Source organism: Schistocerca cancellata, unplaced genomic scaffold (assembly GCF_023864275.1).
Source record: "Schistocerca cancellata isolate TAMUIC-IGC-003103 unplaced genomic scaffold, iqSchCanc2.1 HiC_scaffold_1171, whole genome shotgun sequence".
Lineage (NCBI taxonomy): Eukaryota > Metazoa > Arthropoda > Insecta > Orthoptera > Acrididae > Schistocerca > Schistocerca cancellata.
The window spans coordinates 16,295-36,041 of NW_026047170.1; the positions used below are offsets into that span (position 1 = coordinate 16,295).

The 19,747-nt window shown below is 60.6% G+C and overlaps 1 protein-coding gene across 1 annotated transcript; it reads right to left on the reverse strand.

Annotated features, from left to right (window-relative positions):
• Positions 1–17,004: 17,004 nt before the first annotated feature.
• Positions 17,005–18,900, reverse strand: LOC126161224 (translation initiation factor IF-2-like; the record flags this gene model as incomplete). Its single annotated transcript, XM_049916966.1, has 2 exons — positions 18,137–18,900; positions 17,005–17,437 (listed from the first exon to the last, which is right to left on the reverse strand). Coding segments are annotated over exons 1-2 (1,197 nt in total), but the record flags the coding sequence as incomplete, so codon positions are not given.
• Between the last annotated feature and the right edge of the window lie 847 nt (positions 18,901–19,747).

The following is a 19,747-nucleotide window of genomic DNA, read 5'->3' on the forward strand; positions in this document are numbered from 1 at the left end:
GGGCATGATGGTGACGCGCTTGGCGTGGATTGCGCACAGGTTGGTGTCTTCGAAGAGGCCGACGAGGTAGGCCTCGCTGGCCTCCTGCAGGGCCATGACCGCGGAGCTCTGGAAGCGCAGGTCGGTCTTGAAGTCCTGGGCGATCTCGCGCACTAGGCGCTGGAATGGCAGCTTGCGGATGAGCAGCTCTGTGCTCTTCTGGTAGCGCCTGATTTCTCGCAGGGCGACGGTGCCCGGCCTGTAGCGGTGGGGCTTCTTGACGCCGCCGGTGGCGGGCGCGCTCTTCCTCGCCGCCTTGGTGGCGAGCTGTTTGCGCGGCGCCTTTCCGCCGGTGGACTTGCGGGCCGTTTGCTTTGTGCGGGCCATAGCGGTAGCGGAGCGGCGTGGAGGCGAGCGAGGTGCTGCGTCGGGTGCTGCCTTGACGACACGGGCGCGCGCCAGCCACCGTGGTGCGCTTATATGCCCTCGGTTGCGCGTGGTGGGGGGAGGGCGGGCCAGAGTCTATATAGGGGGGCTGGCGCGTGCGCCGGGCGCAGACCGTAGCCGACTCGCTAGCGCCGGGTGAGGAGCCAGCCGCTGCAGCAGACGTTTTGCTTTGCCTTGAGCTTTTTGAGGATTTAGAAGAGATGACTGGCCGCGGCAAGGGAGGAAAGGGGCTCGGCAAGGGTGGCGCCAAGCGGCACCGCAAGGTGTTGCGCGACAACATCCAGGGCATCACGAAGCCCGCGATCCGCCGCCTGGCTCGCAGGGGCGGCGTGAAGCGCATCTCTGGTCTGATCTACGAGGAGACCCGCGGAGTGCTGAAGGTGTTCCTGGAGAACGTGATCCGCGACGCGGTGACGTACACTGAGCACGCCAAGCGCAAGACTGTGACGGCCATGGACGTGGTGTACGCCCTGAAGAGGCAGGGGCGCACCCTGTACGGTTTCGGCGGTTAGGCGCGTCGCAGCCGGTGTGCTGTGCCGCGTTGGCCTTCCCGCGGCCGTGGGAGAGACGAAAACGGCCCTTTTCAGGGCCACCACACTGTTCGGAAATTGAAAAGTGCGAAAGAGTCTGTGTTGTTGCTGCGTGTGTTGCCTGCCTTCTTTCTTTCATTCTTCATTTCGTTTGCGTTTGACTGACGTGACGTGACTGGGAGGAAAGGAAAGGAAGCGGGTCTTGTGGCTGTGTGTGTGTGTGTGTGTGTGTGTGTGTGTGCGAGAGAGGGCGTTGTGTGTTTGTTTTGTTTATCGATCGATGGAGACGCCGGGCTGTGTGTTGTTGTTGTTGTTGTTGTGCGAGAGGCGGTGAATATTTGCGTGGTTTTGGCTGTGTGTTTGCGGCGGCGTTGGAGTTGCCGAGGCAAGGCGTGCCCATAGGCGGCCGGATCAGCTGTTTCGTTTGTATGGGGCGCGCGGGAGTGGAGGGCGGTGTGTCGACGCGCTCGTTGAACAGTGGTGATTATTGCTGTCGTTGTCGTTTGGAAGGCGACTGTGCGTGCGTGGAGGTGCTTGAGGCAAACGAAACAAAACAAGAGAAATGTGTGTGTGTGTGTGTGTGTGTGTGTGTGTGTGTGTGTGTGTGTTGGGCCACACGGGCTGTGGACGACAAGATGGCGGCGGCTCTTCTTTGTTGTTCTCTCTTTTAAGTCCTCTACCGTTAGAGGGGGAGTTGGTGGAGGTTATTGTCGCCTGTGGACATTTGCTCCTCTTTTCTGTGTGTTGTTCTTATCTTTGGTAGTGTGCTTTTTCGGACGTTGCTGTTTGTTGAGAGTGATTATGTGTTCTGTTTGTGCTACTGCTGGAGTAGCGACTCGGGTCTTGCACATCTGTCCCTGTGGTGTTCATATTGCCCAAGGGTCAAGACGTAATAGTCATTTTCGGAATTCCGCGCGGTGGCGTAGAACGCTTCTGCCAGGGCGCGGAATCGTGTTGTGGGTGGTTCTAGGCAGGTCTGCCGCGGGGACGTGTAAGGCCCGTCGTAGAGCGCTCTGCTTTGGACCCTTCTGTAGGCGATGCATCGTCGATCTGGCTGCATAGCCCCATACAGGGCGCGCATATTTCCAGTATCGCTACCCCTGTTGCGGGGTCGAGGGAACAGGGGTACAGGATCTGCATCCTGGCGTGAGCGTTTGTGCCAAGTTCCCCTATGTGACACTTCGCTGTCAGGCGTGACACCGAGGTACCTCGCAGAATATCTCCCCCTGCAATCGTAGCAGTTGGTATGGTCTTGTTGCCGGCGGCGGCTGTGGAAGTGAAGTTAAAGTAAAGTAAAGCAAAGCGCGGCGAGGACGACTGAAATTTTGCTTTGGACGTAGGTTTGTGTGGTGGCCCTGAAAAGGGCCGATTGTTGTGAGCCGAGCCGGGCCGGCAAAGCGCGTTGCGTGCAGGGGAGCACGCAGCGCTGCTGGGCGGCGGGTCCGCGTGCCGATTGCCTGGCCTCTCTGTTTAGGCCTTCTTCTCGGTCTTCTTTGGCAGCAGGACGGCCTGGATGTTGGGCAGGACACCACCCTGTGCGATGGTGACGCCCGACAGGAGCTTGTTGAGCTCCTCGTCGTTGCGGATGGCAAGCTGCAGGTGGCGCGGGATGATGCGCGTCTTCTTGTTGTCGCGGGCCGCGTTTCCGGCCAGCTCGAGCACCTCAGCCGCGAGGTACTCCATGACGGCGGCGAGGTAGACGGGCGCCCCGGCGCCGACGCGCTCGGCGTAGTTTCCCTTGCGCAGGAGGCGGTGGATTCTGCCGACCGGGAACTGGAGCCCGGCCCTGCTTGAGCGGGACTTTGACTTGCCCTTGACTTTGCCTCCCTTTCCGCGTCCGGACATGGCGATGCGCTGTGGTGTAAAAACGAGACGAGACGAAGGACGGTGCGAGCCGCAGCGAGTCGAGCAGCGGAGTGGCGGCGCCGCCAGGGGTGGGGGTCCTTTATGCTCTCGGGTGCGGCGGCCGGTTGCGCTCGCGGCCCATTGGTCGGCGGCCGCAACGGGGCGAGCTGGTAAAGGTGCGGCGGCGGGGCGCGCTGGGTGCCACTGTGTGGGGAGACGCTGACTAGAGCGGAGCGCTTGCTGCTGGTGTTGCTGCCGTACGTTCACGTTCTTGTTTGAGATGCCGCCCAAGACTAGCGGGAAGGCCGCCAAGAAGGCTGGCAAGGCGCAGAAGAACATTTCGAAGGGCGACAAGAAGAAGAAGCGCAAGAGGAAGGAGAGCTATGCCATCTACATCTACAAGGTGCTGAAGCAGGTGCACCCTGACACGGGCATCTCGTCGAAGGCGATGAGCATCATGAACAGCTTCGTGAACGACATTTTCGAGCGCATCGCGGCCGAGGCGTCTCGCCTGGCGCACTACAACAAGCGCTCGACCATCACGTCCCGCGAGATCCAGACCGCTGTGCGGCTGTTGCTGCCTGGCGAGCTGGCCAAGCACGCCGTGAGCGAGGGCACGAAGGCGGTGACCAAGTACACGAGCTCCAAGTAAGGAGGTGGCTCTGGAATGGAAGGAAGGAGATCCTCCGTTGCGAGAGCGGCAAAACGGCCCTTTTCAGGGCCACCAAATGGCCTTTGCGGGAAGGGCGGAATTGTTGTTGTTTTTGTTTTGTTTTGTGTGTGAGTGGGTGGACGGCGGCAATAGCTACCGCTTTGGTTGCGACGCGACGGGGTGGGGTGGCCGATGCGATGAATAATTTGATTGTTTAGGGGGCGCGTCGCGTGTTGCGGGGTACGGCCACGGTGTGACGTGGAATGGAGGCACGTGCGCACAACTCGTTGTCTGCGAGGGGGGGGGGGGGGGGTTGAAGTGCGATCGGTGATGTGCCCTTTGGATGGAGGTGCCGGTTAGTTACGTGACGGGTGGAAACGAAACGCGATTGTTGGGAATGTCAGTGTGTAACGACGGCCGTTTGCGGGTCGGTTTGCACGCCATATATGGCGAGGGTGAAATGTGTCTGTAAATGCAGCGTGGAGGCGTGTGAGTGACGTTTAAATGTGAACGCGCAATGAGACACCACTGTGTATTGCATTGTACGGGCGACACGCACGATGATATGTACCTTTCCCCCGACTCTGATTTCGATAGTCGTGTCTGACTGACTGTGTCTGCTTGTGTGCGTACGACGCACGCACACCGACGTCGTCATTGAAGATGCATGCTCGCGTGTCCAGTGCAGTACAGTAGAGTAAGCGCGACGCTAGAAGACGACGGTCGCTTTGGCGAATGTGCGTACACGTGTTTGTGTGTATGTCGGTGATGTGGTCCGATCCGTCGCCTCTGGGAAACTGTCGATCGGCGCGGTACACCGGACGTCTTGAACACCCGTCATACCGTCGGTACACCGTCGCGCTGAGAACGGTTACCGAAAGGTGAACGAACCTCTGATCGGTCGAATGTCTGGGCAGAACGTGAGGAGAGAATGGTGGAGGGAAGGACAGAGGGGAAAAAAAAGAAAAATAGAGAGAGAGAGAGAGAGAGAGAAAACGGAAAAAAAAAACCAAACAAAACGGAGAAACGCAGTGTAGAGCAACGGAACGTTCCCGTGTCGGAGGTGTATTGTAGCCGCACTGAAATGCGTGTAACGGCGCGGCGGCGAGTGTCTGCCGTGGTGAACGTTACCTTTGACGGCTGAATTGTGCGTTGCGTTGCTCTTTGCTTTCCCGGATGTGTATGTAACGTAACGTTCGTTGAGATGGTTCTGAGGAAGAATGTACGACAGTGCCCGTGCCGTCTGTGTTCGTGTGCAAAGCCATTGTGTGTGTGTGTGTGTGTGTGTGTGTGTGTGTGTGTGTGTGTGTGTGTGGCGTCCGGGAATGGCGGTGGGCGTGCCCTGCATGTGGCCCGGAAGGCTGTTCGTTTCGCGGTAGTTGTGTGGACGGGGGAGGGGCACGCGTAACGCTGCTGGCATGGCATGGCATTCGGGAGATGGGAGGGGGCAAACGAAGAAAACAAGACGCGGAGGCTATGAAGACGGGGAGGGGCGCGGTGTGGGTGGCTTGCGCTGCGCTCGGCTGGCGCGTGCGGCGTTGTTTTTGTGCAAAAGAAGAGAAAACGAATGGGTTGCCGGGAGGGGGCCGTTGTGGTGTAGCCGCAGACGCGGCTGTCAGTGAACGTGGTGAGACCGACGGATGCGGGAGGGGCGGGGGCGGGGAAAACACTAGAAGAAGGAGAAAAACGCTGCTGCAACCAACATAAAATGAGGCCTTTTGTAACCTGCCAGCAACAAAACAACAACAACAAAAAAAAAAAAAAAGGGTCTATCAACATTGAATGTAAATGGAAATGGACCCAAGTGTAACCTCCCCGCACAAATAGTCGTTAAGTAAGTGAGTGAGTGAATGATGATAAAAAATGTGCCAGAATGTTGTTAACGTCCCTAGAAAATGAACGAACGAAGATTGACGAGAAACGCGCGATAATATGATGAATGGAAATAATGAACCATGAACATCTCAACAGACATAATTGAAAACCCGATAAACGTTGTAAGGGCAGCGCTGGCTGACCTTCGGCCCTGTGTATTCTGAAACGTCCCCCTTTGAACAACCAATGTATACAAAACTGTGCTTAAACTGACACACAATATTTTTGAGCGCAACGCAATCTTGACTATCAAAGATCCCTGCAAAAGAATGGCCCTGAGAAACATTAAAGTACACCTGTCGGAAATCACTTACCTCACAAAAAGCTTCATTACTCGAACTACTGCAATACAGCGAGCACCACTGCTGCCAGCTAAATAAGAGATTCCAAACTACGGAGGGCACTAACTACCGATGGGGATAGTTAGCAAAGTAAAGATGTTTCATAGAGAACAACAAACAATGTATTTACCCTTAATATCATCACCAGTCATAATATATGTAATTTGAAAAGTCCGCCATCTCTGTCCTCACGTGCACCAGTGCTGGCGGCTCACCCCTAACTGCGCAACGCTACGCGCTGTTCACATCCAGCTATAGCAGTTCATGACAACAATGCAAACTAGCCACAGACTGCACACAGCACAGGCAGTGATTTTCACGCGGAGCGCTACGTGGCATTACCAATATAAAAATCTAAACAAACAGCGTACGTACAAATTAGAATAAAAAGAGCAAAAGATCGTTACGTCAAAAAACAAAAACAAAAAAGACAAAAGAGAAGAAACAAACTGCATCTATATGTGCTCTTAACTGTAGATACCTGTACACAGCGTCGTGCAATGAATGCCGGCTCACATTTAATTTTGATTGTTGGAGGAAATGCGTAGGAAATATTCTTTAAATGGAAATGAATGGTTGTACTTTAAAAAAAGTTAGTTTGGAAACAAAGTATTATTGGGGCATTTTGTTGTGAAGAAAATAGTTACAATTGACATACAGTATTAGATTTGCGCAATGCAGCTTCATTACCTTACCTGTAATAACAATATGCATCGTCCCGAACGGAGACCAGAGTCGCGAGAAGAGCACGCCGCCGCCCGCTCAGTACAATCGTCCACTCGCTAATACTGTCGACTGACTAGTACCTCTCCCGACCCGCCACATATAGATGGCAACTGTTCCTGCCGACCCGCTACGTGCTACTAGTGTCGTGTGGCGCAGACTAGCGGCGATAAGAAACGCTCTGGTCAGAGATTGTGTCGTGCCTCGCCATCGCTGGTAACGAGTACATACGTGTTTCAGCGCGCGTACCGGAAGACGCAGTGCGGAGCCAGAGACTGTGTTGTCGAGGCCGTCGGCGCAGTGCATGTCGGTCGGTGGAGTGCGTGCGGGAGGGCAGAGAGGCAGCGTCGGCACGGAGATGCACGCACGGGGGCTGCGGCGTGGCGCGTTTGCGGTAGGCGCCTTTGGTGGCAACGGCCGGGACAAGCAGCGGTGTATGGTGTGGTGCGGGCCGGACAGGGGCGGAGGAGGAGGAGGAGGCGGCGGCGCGACGATGGCATTGGGGCGGAAACGGGGACGGGGACGGCGACGGCGGATGTTGAGAGAGAGGCGTCACGCGCGGACCGACACAGACGCACAGATAGATAGATAGATAGATAGATAGATAGGTAGGAAGAAGAAGGGGCGGCCGGTGAGTGGGTGCAATTTAGGCGGTAGACACAAGAGGTCGGCACGGCATTTGCGTGGTGTGGCGTTGTGACGGGGTGTGCTCGCTTGCCTCGTTTTGTTGATGCGCGCAGGAAGATGTGCAGAGCAGCGGCGGGCGGCTCGGTTCGGTTTGGCCCGGCGGGCCGCGCTGTTGTCGCGGACGTGAGCGCCCCCTGGCGGGTGGCCGGAGGCGGCGCGGCGTGTTGGACGTGTGGCTGGCGGCAGTGCAGAATTGCGAGTGGCTGGCGGTGTGGCGGTTGGCGCGTCGGGCGGCCGAGAGAGAGGAGAGGTATGTGTTTGCGGGCGCCTTTGCTGCGCGGCGTCGTGCAGGGAGGGCGGGCGCCTGTCGACTGTGTGTGTGTGTGTGTGTGTACGACGGGAAGGGGGAGGCGGCGGTGGATAGTGCAGTAGTTGTGTCGCGTTGCCACGGGCGTCGGGTGCGGCTGTGCGTAGTGGCGGAAAGGTGTCGGTTGCGGGAAGCGAGGCCGTCGTTGGCGGTGTCGCGTGCCTTCGTGAATCGAGTGGGGCGGGGAAAGGAGCAGCGTGCCGCTGCGTCGCGGCCGTTAGCCAGAGGCTGTGCTTTGATAGTTTTGTGGACGGTTCGTGCGAGGCGATTTGTTGCCTGCCCTATGTTTGTCTGTTGTTTTGGAGACGACGACTGGTTGGTGGCGTGCGCGCGAGCGAAGTGGCGGTGTGCGTTTCCCGTGTCGACTGCCGACTGCCGACTGCCGGCTGGCGACAGGTGCGCCGTCGGTGGGGTGGGTGGCCGGCACAAGTAGAGGCGGCGGCGTCGTTGCGGTGTGTTTGTGTTGTCGGCTGTGTCGGCGACAGCTGTTTGTGCGGTGCGTGTGAATGGTGGTGCAAACGTGTGCTGGCGTTGAGGCTGCGACCGCGGCGTGTTGTTGGTTGATGTTGAACAGCGGCTGTGTGCGGTGGTGGTGTTGCCGCACGTGCATCCGGCCCGGCGCGGAAAGCGCAGTTGCGGCGGCCCTTCGGTGCCAGCCACGTCGCGTGAGCGGCGGGTTGCTCTGGTCGACACGTGGTGCTCTGGTTTGTTGTTTGGTGCCCTTTGGCCGGTGGGTGGTCCGTGTGTCTCGGTATCTGGTCGTGGTCGTGCTGCCCGCCCGTTTGTCGGCGTTGTCTGTGGCTTCGCTTTTGTTTTTGCGGCGTGCCGACGACCCGACGCGACCTTTACACCCAAAGTGTGGCGCCCGAAGGTGAACCAACGTAATCCGACCTCGGCGCTTAAGCTCTAAGCCTAAGCTGAGCGAACCGAACCGAACCTGTAGCGTTGCGTAGCGCGAGGTGAGGTGAGGTGAGGTGAGGTGAGGTGAGGTGAGGTGAGGTGAGGTGAGGTGAGGTGAGGTGAGGTGAGGTGCGGTGAGGTCAGCCTCAGCGCCAAGTAAGCCAAGCTGTCCGGCCGTGAGGTGGGTGGGTAGGTAGGTGCGGCTGCTGCGGCCACCTGACGCCCGACGTGTGTTTGAATGCTTAACCTAAGTTTGAGGCTTAACCCAACCCAAGTGGCCTTAACCTAACCTAACCTAACCTAACCTAACCTAACCTAACCTAACCTCGGACGCCCGACGTGTGTTTGAATGCTTTAACCTAAGTTTGACGCTTAACCTAACACCGACGCTTAACCTAACCCAAGTGCCCCTAACCTAACCTTAATGTAACGTAACCTAACCTAACCTGTGACGCCTGACGTGTGTTTTGAATGCTTAACCTAACCCAAGTGCCCTTAACCTAACCCACGTCCACCGAACCTAACCGAGACGTGTGAACCTAATGTCTAACTCGTAACGCGTGATGATGTTGGCTGTCGTGTGTGCTGACGGCAGATTGGGTTGGTCTGTAGTTGCGGATTTCGGTTTGCCTCGGGCGAGGGGTTGGCTCGTAAGCGGCGAGGGGCGCTCCGGCGGAGCATGTTGCTTTGCAGGCGGCGCCCGTTTTTGCGGCGGGCACAATTGAAATTGTTGGGAAACGAACGAAAGGGCTGTGAATGTTGGCGGGCGAGAGGAGGAGGACGTGGCCCGACGGCTGCGGGCCGATCGGGAAACGGTGGGAGGGCGATGGGGCGGCGGAGGTGCGTTTGCACGGCCGTCATCGCCGCACGCCTCCGCTTGTGTGGCTGTGGCGCCGGCCGCGCTGGCCGGGCTGCCGCGGCGACGGTGTGGGGCTTTTGCCGAAGGTTTGGCCATTGTGGCCGGTCGCCGGCTGGGGCTGTGGGGGCGGCATTTGGGCGTGGGCGGCGATTCTCGGCGGGCCGACCCAGGCTGTAGCGCGCGGTGGCTGCAGTTTGGCCGTGGTTTGCGGCGCTGCCGTGGCGACTGGTTGGCGACTGTGGTGTGGCTGTGTGTAGCCCCATCCTCGGTGGTTTGAAAGGCGCGGGTGGTTGTGGCGCAGGTGTGGGGCTGCTCCGCACAGGCTGTCGGACGTTGGGCGGTAGCAAGCGCGGGAGGCGCGGCGCGGCGGCGCGCAGAGTGGCGGCCGCTCTCTCGGCCGTCCGCGCCCGCCCGCGACACTGGCTGGGCCTGTGGCGCGAGGCGGCTATTCCTCTGCTGTGCGCTCCGCTCGCTGCGTGTCTCCTCTCGCTCTCGCTGCTCGCTGTGTTGTGTGTTAACGCGCGTCGTCGAAATGGCAGATCAGGCGGCTACGAACGAGACTGCTGCGGCACCCGCCGCCACCGGCACTACGAAGAAGGCAAAGTCTGCGTCGTCTGCGAAGAAGCCGCGCGCCAAGCCTGCGCACCCGCGCACCTCTGAGATGGTGACGGCCGCCATCAAGAGTCTGAAGGAGCGCGGCGGATCGTCGCTGCAGGCGATCAAGAAGTACATTGCCGCGCACTACAAGCTGGACGCGGAGAAGCTGGCGCCGTTTATCAAGAAGTACCTCAAGTCGGCCGTGGTGGCGGGCGAGCTGGTGCAGACGAAGGGGAAGGGCGCGTCCGGCTCTTTCAAGCTTGCCGGCGCCGGCGGCGGGGCGGCTGAGGGCGGCAAGGCTCGTGCTGGCGGTGCCAAGAAGAAGCGCGCCGCTCCGGCCAGCAAGGAGAAGAAGGGCGCCCGTGCGGCCGGCGCAAAGAAGGCTGGTGGCGTGAAGGCGGCGACTGGTCGGAAGGCGGGCGCCGCCAAGAAGGCGTCTGCGGCGTCGGCCGCTCCCGCCGGTGCGAAGAAGGCGGCTGCTGCCAAGCCGGCCAAGGCCAAGTCGCCGTCGAAGGCGAAGAAGGCCGCCAAGGTTCCGACGAAGAAGCCGAAGGCGCCGCGCCCGAAGAAGGCGACGACGCCGTCTAAGGCGAAGGCTTCGCCCAAGAAGAAGAAGTAGAGAGGAATGGGAAAGGAAGGGTTGGCGGTTGACTCCGTCGTCCGCACCCCCCGTCCCCGTCGTCTAGTGGCGCGCAACAGACGCGCGGCCCAAAACGGCCCTTCTCAGGGCCATCAAAGCACGTCTGGAAGGTTTTGATTGTCGTGTTTGTGTTGCGGTGTGGTTGTGTCGTCTGGCGTTTCTGTATGCCCGTGTGTGGATACTGTTTGCGTGCCGTGGTGGTTGGATTGCGGGGGGTCGGTGGCGGGTGCGGGCGGCGGTAGCGGTTGATTGTCGCCGTTTTTTTTGTTTTTTGGTCGCGGCCGGCCGACGGTTGGTTTTGTGTCATGTTGTTTGAATACTTTGGTTTGCCTGCCTGCCGTCTTCTCGGATGTGTCTTGTCTTGTGTGTGTGTTCTTGCAACGGGGGCGGGGGACGTTGAGATGTGGAAAGGGTCGGTGGCGTTGGACGTGCCTGGCTTTTTGTGTTTGTTTTTCTTTTCTTTTCGAAACGAAGCGGCGGCCGGCCGTGTGGTTGACGGCGTCGGCCGATGGGGTATTGTGCGCTTTGAGCGCCGCGCCGGGGAGGGATGATGTTGTTGATTGTTGCGCGCGCCAGCAAGCTGGCAGAGGAGAGCGGCTGTGGCGGACGGACGGGAAGTGGAAGTGGTGTTTTGTCTTTCGTTCGTTCTGTGGTTGTGGGGCGAGAGGCGACCGACAAAGTTTGCTCGCGACGGAGTGATGTTAGTGGCCCTGAAAAGGGCCGTTTTGTTTGTTGCGTGCGCGGGCGGTGCCCAGCGGCTGGCGCGGTGTTTAGGCGCGCTCGCCGCGGATGCGGCGCGCGAGCTGGATGTCCTTGGGCATGATGGTGACGCGCTTGGCGTGGATTGCGCACAGGTTGGTGTCTTCGAAGAGGCCGACGAGGTAGGCCTCGCTGGCCTCCTGCAGGGCCATGACCGCGGAGCTCTGGAAGCGCAGGTCGGTCTTGAAGTCCTGGGCGATCTCGCGCACTAGGCGCTGGAATGGCAGCTTGCGGATGAGCAGCTCTGTGCTCTTCTGGTAGCGCCTGATTTCTCGCAGGGCGACGGTGCCCGGCCTGTAGCGGTGGGGCTTCTTGACGCCGCCGGTGGCGGGCGCGCTCTTCCTCGCCGCCTTGGTGGCGAGCTGTTTGCGCGGCGCCTTTCCGCCGGTGGACTTGCGGGCCGTTTGCTTTGTGCGGGCCATAGCGGTAGCGGAGCGGCGTGGAGGCGAGCGAGGTGCTGCGTCGGGTGCTGCCTTGACGACACGGGCGCGCGCCAGCCACCGTGGTGCGCTTATATGCCCTCGGTTGCGCGTGGTGGGGGGAGGGCGGGCCAGAGTCTATATAGGGGGGCTGGCGCGTGCGCCGGGCGCAGACCGTAGCCGACTCGCTAGCGCCGGGTGAGGAGCCAGCCGCTGCAGCAGACGTTTTGCTTTGCCTTGAGCTTTTTGAGGATTTAGAAGAGATGACTGGCCGCGGCAAGGGAGGAAAGGGGCTCGGCAAGGGTGGCGCCAAGCGGCACCGCAAGGTGTTGCGCGACAACATCCAGGGCATCACGAAGCCCGCGATCCGCCGCCTGGCTCGCAGGGGCGGCGTGAAGCGCATCTCTGGTCTGATCTACGAGGAGACCCGCGGAGTGCTGAAGGTGTTCCTGGAGAACGTGATCCGCGACGCGGTGACGTACACTGAGCACGCCAAGCGCAAGACTGTGACGGCCATGGACGTGGTGTACGCCCTGAAGAGGCAGGGGCGCACCCTGTACGGTTTCGGCGGTTAGGCGCGTCGCAGCCGGTGTGCTGTGCCGCGTTGGCCTTCCCGCGGCCGTGGGAGAGACGAAAACGGCCCTTTTCAGGGCCACCACACTGTTCGGAAATTGAAAAGTGCGAAAGAGTCTGTGTTGTTGCTGCGTGTGTTGCCTGCCTTCTTTCTTTCATTCTTCATTTCGTTTGCGTTTGACTGACGTGACGTGACTGGGAGGAAAGGAAAGGAAGCGGGTCTTGTGGCTGTGTGTGTGTGTGTGTGTGTGTGTGTGTGTGTGCGAGAGAGGGCGTTGTGTGTTTGTTTTGTTTATCGATCGATGGAGACGCCGGGCTGTGTGTTGTTGTTGTTGTTGTTGTGCGAGAGGCGGTGAATATTTGCGTGGTTTTGGCTGTGTGTTTGCGGCGGCGTTGGAGTTGCCGAGGCAAGGCGTGCCCATAGGCGGCCGGATCAGCTGTTTCGTTTGTATGGGGCGCGCGGGAGTGGAGGGCGGTGTGTCGACGCGCTCGTTGAACAGTGGTGATTATTGCTGTCGTTGTCGTTTGGAAGGCGACTGTGCGTGCGTGGAGGTGCTTGAGGCAAACGAAACAAAACAAGAGAAATGTGTGTGTGTGTGTGTGTGTGTGTGTGTGTGTGTGTGTGTGTGTTGGGCCACACGGGCTGTGGACGACAAGATGGCGGCGGCTCTTCTTTGTTGTTCTCTCTTTTAAGTCCTCTACCGTTAGAGGGGGAGTTGGTGGAGGTTATTGTCGCCTGTGGACATTTGCTCCTCTTTTCTGTGTGTTGTTCTTATCTTTGGTAGTGTGCTTTTTCGGACGTTGCTGTTTGTTGAGAGTGATTATGTGTTCTGTTTGTGCTACTGCTGGAGTAGCGACTCGGGTCTTGCACATCTGTCCCTGTGGTGTTCATATTGCCCAAGGGTCAAGACGTAATAGTCATTTTCGGAATTCCGCGCGGTGGCGTAGAACGCTTCTGCCAGGGCGCGGAATCGTGTTGTGGGTGGTTCTAGGCAGGTCTGCCGCGGGGACGTGTAAGGCCCGTCGTAGAGCGCTCTGCTTTGGACCCTTCTGTAGGCGATGCATCGTCGATCTGGCTGCATAGCCCCATACAGGGCGCGCATATTTCCAGTATCGCTACCCCTGTTGCGGGGTCGAGGGAACAGGGGTACAGGATCTGCATCCTGGCGTGAGCGTTTGTGCCAAGTTCCCCTATGTGACACTTCGCTGTCAGGCGTGACACCGAGGTACCTCGCAGAATATCTCCCCCTGCAATCGTAGCAGTTGGTATGGTCTTGTTGCCGGCGGCGGCTGTGGAAGTGAAGTTAAAGTAAAGTAAAGCAAAGCGCGGCGAGGACGACTGAAATTTTGCTTTGGACGTAGGTTTGTGTGGTGGCCCTGAAAAGGGCCGATTGTTGTGAGCCGAGCCGGGCCGGCAAAGCGCGTTGCGTGCAGGGGAGCACGCAGCGCTGCTGGGCGGCGGGTCCGCGTGCCGATTGCCTGGCCTCTCTGTTTAGGCCTTCTTCTCGGTCTTCTTTGGCAGCAGGACGGCCTGGATGTTGGGCAGGACACCACCCTGTGCGATGGTGACGCCCGACAGGAGCTTGTTGAGCTCCTCGTCGTTGCGGATGGCAAGCTGCAGGTGGCGCGGGATGATGCGCGTCTTCTTGTTGTCGCGGGCCGCGTTTCCGGCCAGCTCGAGCACCTCAGCCGCGAGGTACTCCATGACGGCGGCGAGGTAGACGGGCGCCCCGGCGCCGACGCGCTCGGCGTAGTTTCCCTTGCGCAGGAGGCGGTGGATTCTGCCGACCGGGAACTGGAGCCCGGCCCTGCTTGAGCGGGACTTTGACTTGCCCTTGACTTTGCCTCCCTTTCCGCGTCCGGACATGGCGATGCGCTGTGGTGTAAAAACGAGACGAGACGAAGGACGGTGCGAGCCGCAGCGAGTCGAGCAGCGGAGTGGCGGCGCCGCACGCACGCACGCACGCACGCACAAAAACTCTGGCTTCCTAAGCCAGGTGTAGGGGCAGTTTAAGCAGCTGGGCTGCTGTTCCTGCGGCGACATCTATTTGTTGCAGTGTGTCCTAAGAGGGTGAGCTGTCCTCACTGGGCGTCGTGTATTGGGACGCCCTTCGTTGCGACAGCAGGCTGCGAGATATTATTCTCGCAGTATATCTGGCCAACGAGTCGTCGGCCTGTGGTGGACCTGGCGGCCCAGACCACGGATTAGGCGGTTGCCAGAGTGTTCTGCATTCCTGTAGAACACCCTGGCGGTTTGCCGGAAGCGATCCCGCAGGAGGGGGATTCCAGCTTCCTCATGGAGGAGTCTCGCCGGATAGCGAGGCGGCTTGTGGAGCGCCAGTCGCAGCGCCCTATTTTGCACTCGTTGGAGCGTCGCAATGTGCGACGCTGCCGCGTTGCCCCACACCACAGCCGCGTATTCCAGTACCGGCCGGACTAGGGACAGATACATGGTGAGGCCGTGGCGTGGAGGAAGTGGCGATGAAGGGTTGAGCAGTGGGTAGAGCGCACGAAGGCGCCCCACTGCCCGCCCTCTGACGTCTCGGACGTGTGGCAGCCACGTCAGGTGCCTGTCTAACGTCACCCCGAGGTATTTGCCGGTCCGCGACCACGGGATGGGGCCCCCCATGATCGTGACCGGCGGTAGGTCCGGTGGCAGCCTCTTCCTGCTGAAGATTACAGCCTGGCTCTTGGCAGCGTTGAACTTCAAGCGCCATTTCGTGGACCATGAGCCCAGGGCGTCACATCCGAGCTGGAGGCGACGGCGCATCTCGGCCGCGTTCATGCTGCGGGTGAACAACGCCGTGTCGTCGGCGTAAAGTGCCAACTCCACGCGTGCCACCCGCGGAGCGTCGGCGGTGTACAGGGAGTACAACAGGGGGCCGAGGACCGACCCCTGCGGTACTCCCGCTCGAATCGGCCGATCGGTGGAAATGCCTCCATCCGCTCGGACGTGAAAAGTGCGCCCCGAGAGATACGAGCGCAGCAGGACTACGTGCGACGTCGGTACCCCGTGTGCAAAAAGTTTGTACACGAGGCCGTCGTGCCACACGCAGTCGAAGGCCTTGGAGACGTCGAGAAGCACCGCCCCTAGGTACTCCCGCGTCTCCAGCGCTCGCATCGCCTGCTCCACGAGGCGCAACAGCTGCTGCGTGGTAGAGTGGCCGCACCGGAAACCAAACTGCTCCTCGGGTATGAGCTGCTGTTCCGTCACATGGCGTAGCAGTCGCTCCGCGTACAACCTCTCAAACACTTTTGAGAGGGACGGGAGCAGACTGATCGGCCGGTAGTTCGCGGCCTGGCGTGGATCCTTGCCGCTCTTGGGGATGGCAACCACTTCCGCGTGTTTCCACGCGGAAGGGAAGGTCCCAGAGCGGAGGATGCTGTTAAAGATGTCCGCCAGAGATTGGTGCACCTCCGGCGGAAGCATCCTCAACAGGCGGTTAGTGACACCATCCGTGCCGCCCGCCTTCTTCGGGTTGAGTCGACGGAGCTGCAGGTCCACTTCCTCTGCTGTGATTTCCTCGATCGAGTCGTCGTCCTCCCGTGCAGCGAGGAAGACCGGCAGGCGGTCCTCCACCAGGCGGACGTGGTCGGGATCGACCGCGTCTTCAGCAGGCTGAAAGTTTGCCGCGAACGTATCCGCAAGGATGCTGGCTTTCGCATCTGGCTCGCAGACGACGTTCGCACCCGTATCGAGAGGCGGGACTCGCTGGCGACGACGAAGGAAGCGCTTGGCGGTGCTCCAAGCACTACCGTCCGTCGTAGTTAGGGTGGCCACAAGGCCCGCCCAGTCCCTATGGCGATGGTCATCGATGGCAGCCCGAATCTCACGCCTCGCCCTGTTGAGGCGGCGCTTCGTCTCGGGCAGCCGCGTAAGCTGCCACTCCCGGAAGAGGCGATTCTTGTTAGTGATCGCCTCGAGGATGTGCGGCGGGAGTTGGCGCGACATCTCACGCGGTCTTCCCGGCCGCCTGGGGGTGGCCGCCTCCGCAGCAGCCAGTGTGTGCCGCGTGAAGAAGGCCAATGCTGCATCAGCCCCTTGCACATCGGGATCGGGCGCGCCCCCAAGGCGGTCAGAGACCTCGACACGAAAGCGTGCCTCGTCTATGCCTCGGAATTTGTGGCGGTCGGACTGCATGGTTGCACCGATGACGTCCATGTCGAAGACCACCGGGAGGTGATCGGACGACAGGGCGCATCTAACGGTGGCAGACGTGAAGTGCCCAACACCTTTGAGCACGGCGATGTCGAGCACATCTGACTGGCCGCGATGGGGGAAGACTGTGTGCTCATAAGGCCCCAGTACAATAGCGCCATGCCGTTGTGTGGCGCGAAGGAGGCGGCGGCCGCTGGCGTTGGTGAGGCGAGAGTTCCACTGCTGATGCTTGGCATTCAAGTCACCCGCAATGAAGACTCTCCCGGGCAGTGCCAGCAGGGCGTCGACGTCAGCCTCCTGAAGTACTCCCCTCGGCGGCCTATAGGCCGCAACGAAGGTGATAACCCCCGCCGTTGTGGTGACAGCCACCCCAGTGGCCTCCATTGCAGCGAGGGGCGGAAGCTGAACATCATGATGCTTCAGGGACGCCTTGATGTAGATTGCCGTCCCGCCACCGTGGGTCAACCGGTCGGTGCGGTAGCACCGATAGTTGGCCACATTCACGTGGAGTCCCGGCTTCAGGAAGGTCTCGCACACGAGGCAGATGTCAATCGCCTCGTCGCGCAAGAACTCCCTGAATTCTCCTTGTTGGGGGACCAAACTGTTTGCATTAAATGTGCAAACGGTGAGGCCATGGATATGGCGATTATCCATGGCGCGGTGGAGTTGCAACGCCGGCCTGAAGGGCCGACGTGACCGCGGTGACTAGCACCGGGAGTTGCTCGAGCAGCTGACTCAACGACCGCAAGAGCGATCGGAGCTCGGCTGCGTCGGCGGCCAAGGGGGCGGTGGGGGCCTCTGGGGCGGCCTCCACCACTGGGGCGGCCTGTTGCGGCCGATCCGAAGTAGACGGCTGCTGTGGAGCATCAGCAGTCGATCTCGGTTGCGGCACAGCACGAGGTGCCGTCCTCTGCTGCGGCAGAGTGTTGGCGGCAGTCCGTTGCGCAACGGCAGGTGTGGCCCGGCCCGCGCGCCGACGACGCCCGCGCGGGGCGGCAACTCGCGCGCTCTGCGAGGGCGCAGGGGTTGCCACCCCCACGGGCGAAGCCGTGGACGGCGCGGTCGGTTGCTGCGTCTCGCCCTCCGCCTGCGCCGAAGGTCGGGCGGTGGAGGCTGACGGGCCGCCCTTGGTGGCGGCAGCAAAGCTGGTGGACGGGTGCACCTTACGAGAGGGCGCAGCCCCTCCTCTCGGTTGATTTCGGCCCCTTTTAAAGGCCGAACAGCCTCTGTAGCTAGCGACGTGCGTGCCGCCGCAGTTGCAGCACGTCGGCTTGTCTTCCCTGGCAAGCCCACAGGACTTGCTCTCGTGCTGGCCCGCGCACTTCACGCAGCGGGGCTGCATGGAGCAGTAGCGGGAGACATGGTCGAGCCGCTGGCAGGAAAAGCACTGGGCCCTCTTGCCTTTGGCCCGGAGAGGTTCCACCGCTACCTTGACCCGGCCGACCCGCTGCACCTGAAAAATCTTCCGATTTTCCAGGTTGTCAACGAGGACAACCTGGTATAGTGGCATGTCACGGTGCGTGCGCGGGGACTTCATCAGTCCGGTAGACCGGACACCGAAGCCCATGTCCTCGAGCTCCTCGCGAAGGTAGTCCGCACCAAACTTGAGTGGAAGGTGGCGGAAAACCACCTTCAGAAGTTTGAGCGGCTCGGAGGGGTGTGTGTAGCACGGGAGGCCATCTTTACAGATGGCGTCCATCACCGCGCGGTACTCGTCGTTAGACGACACCGTGACCTTGTAGAGGTCACGGCCAGCGTTCTTGACAGCGGCGGACGGGGCCACCCTGTCCAGTTTGTGCTGGAACTCCTTGTACTCGCCAGCCCATTGGATGACGATAGGCGGCGGCTTCTTTTGGGCAGGCGCCGGGGGCGCGGCGCCATCGTCCAATGCATCTACGCTGGCGCTCGCAAACGCGTTGGCGGTCGGCAGCGGGGTCGGTTGCTGCAGCGCAGCAGCCCTGGCAGTGTGCCGCCGGGGTGGGGCAACAAAACCGTCCTCGTCCGGCTGCCGGGAGGCGGCAGGTGGGCGAGTGGACCGCCGCGTTGTCTTCGTCGGTTTCTGCTTGGCGGAGCTCCGGGAGGAGCCCGCGATAGTCGTCCCAGACTCTGTGGTGGAGGTGCGGGAGGCCCTAGGGGCCTTCTTCCGCGGCCTCGCTGCGTCAGATGTCTGCGAGGGAGTGTCAGAATCGTCATTTGTCATAGCCCGGCGCTTTCTGGGCGCGCGGGCAGCGTCAGGGTCAGTGTCTCGACGCTCTGACTCGGCAATTGCCTCAGCCAGATTTGCGTCGGGCAGATCGACGTCCTCCATCTCGGTGGCCACGGCTAGCGCAGCCACGGGCTCTTCTTGTGTTTCGGGGGCCAGGGGGGCAACCGGGGGCACATCGACCTCTTGAGTGGTCGAGACCAGCGGCGCAACTCCCGCCGAGGCCGCCACCGCCGGGACCGCAAGCAAATGCGATGTAACCGGCGGGGCTCTCGGTGGCACACCCAACACCTGCTGCCTCGTGTGCGGTAGAGCGGCTGCCGTCTGTATTTTACAGAGGGCGAATATAGCCGCCTCGTCGGCCTCTCGACCAGGGTAGGAGCCCCCATGGGCGAGTTTATTCATAAGGATGAACACTCGTTCACGAGTGCGCGCGGCATGATCCGAAGAGTCAGTCCTGTCGTAGTCAGGTGTCGAAAGCCGGGTCGTCATAAGTGGGGGGCCGGATGGGGCCACCGCCGGGAGCAACTCAGTCGCCTGAGCTGACCCCGACGAGCGGCGATCCGCCACACCCTTCGCTCGATCGTCAAACACGTCCTCTCGCCTCGACATCGCAACTCGGAGTTCTGGCTGGCGGCGCCGCCAGGGGTGGGGGTCCTTTATGCTCTCGGGTGCGGCGGCCGGTTGCGCTCGCGGCCCATTGGTCGGCGGCCGCAACGGGGCGAGCTGGTAAAGGTGCGGCGGCGGGGCGCGCTGGGTGCCACTGTGTGGGGAGACGCTGACTAGAGCGGAGCGCTTGCTGCTGGTGTTGCTGCCGTACGTTCACGTTCTTGTTTGAGATGCCGCCCAAGACTAGCGGGAAGGCCGCCAAGAAGGCTGGCAAGGCGCAGAAGAACATTTCGAAGGGCGACAAGAAGAAGAAGCGCAAGAGGAAGGAGAGCTATGCCATCTACATCTACAAGGTGCTGAAGCAGGTGCACCCTGACACGGGCATCTCGTCGAAGGCGATGAGCATCATGAACAGCTTCGTGAACGACATTTTCGAGCGCATCGCGGCCGAGGCGTCTCGCCTGGCGCACTACAACAAGCGCTCGACCATCACGTCCCGCGAGATCCAGACCGCTGTGCGGCTGTTGCTGCCTGGCGAGCTGGCCAAGCACGCCGTGAGCGAGGGCACGAAGGCGGTGACCAAGTACACGAGCTCCAAGTAAGGAGGTGGCTCTGGAATGGAAGGAAGGAGATCCTCCGTTGC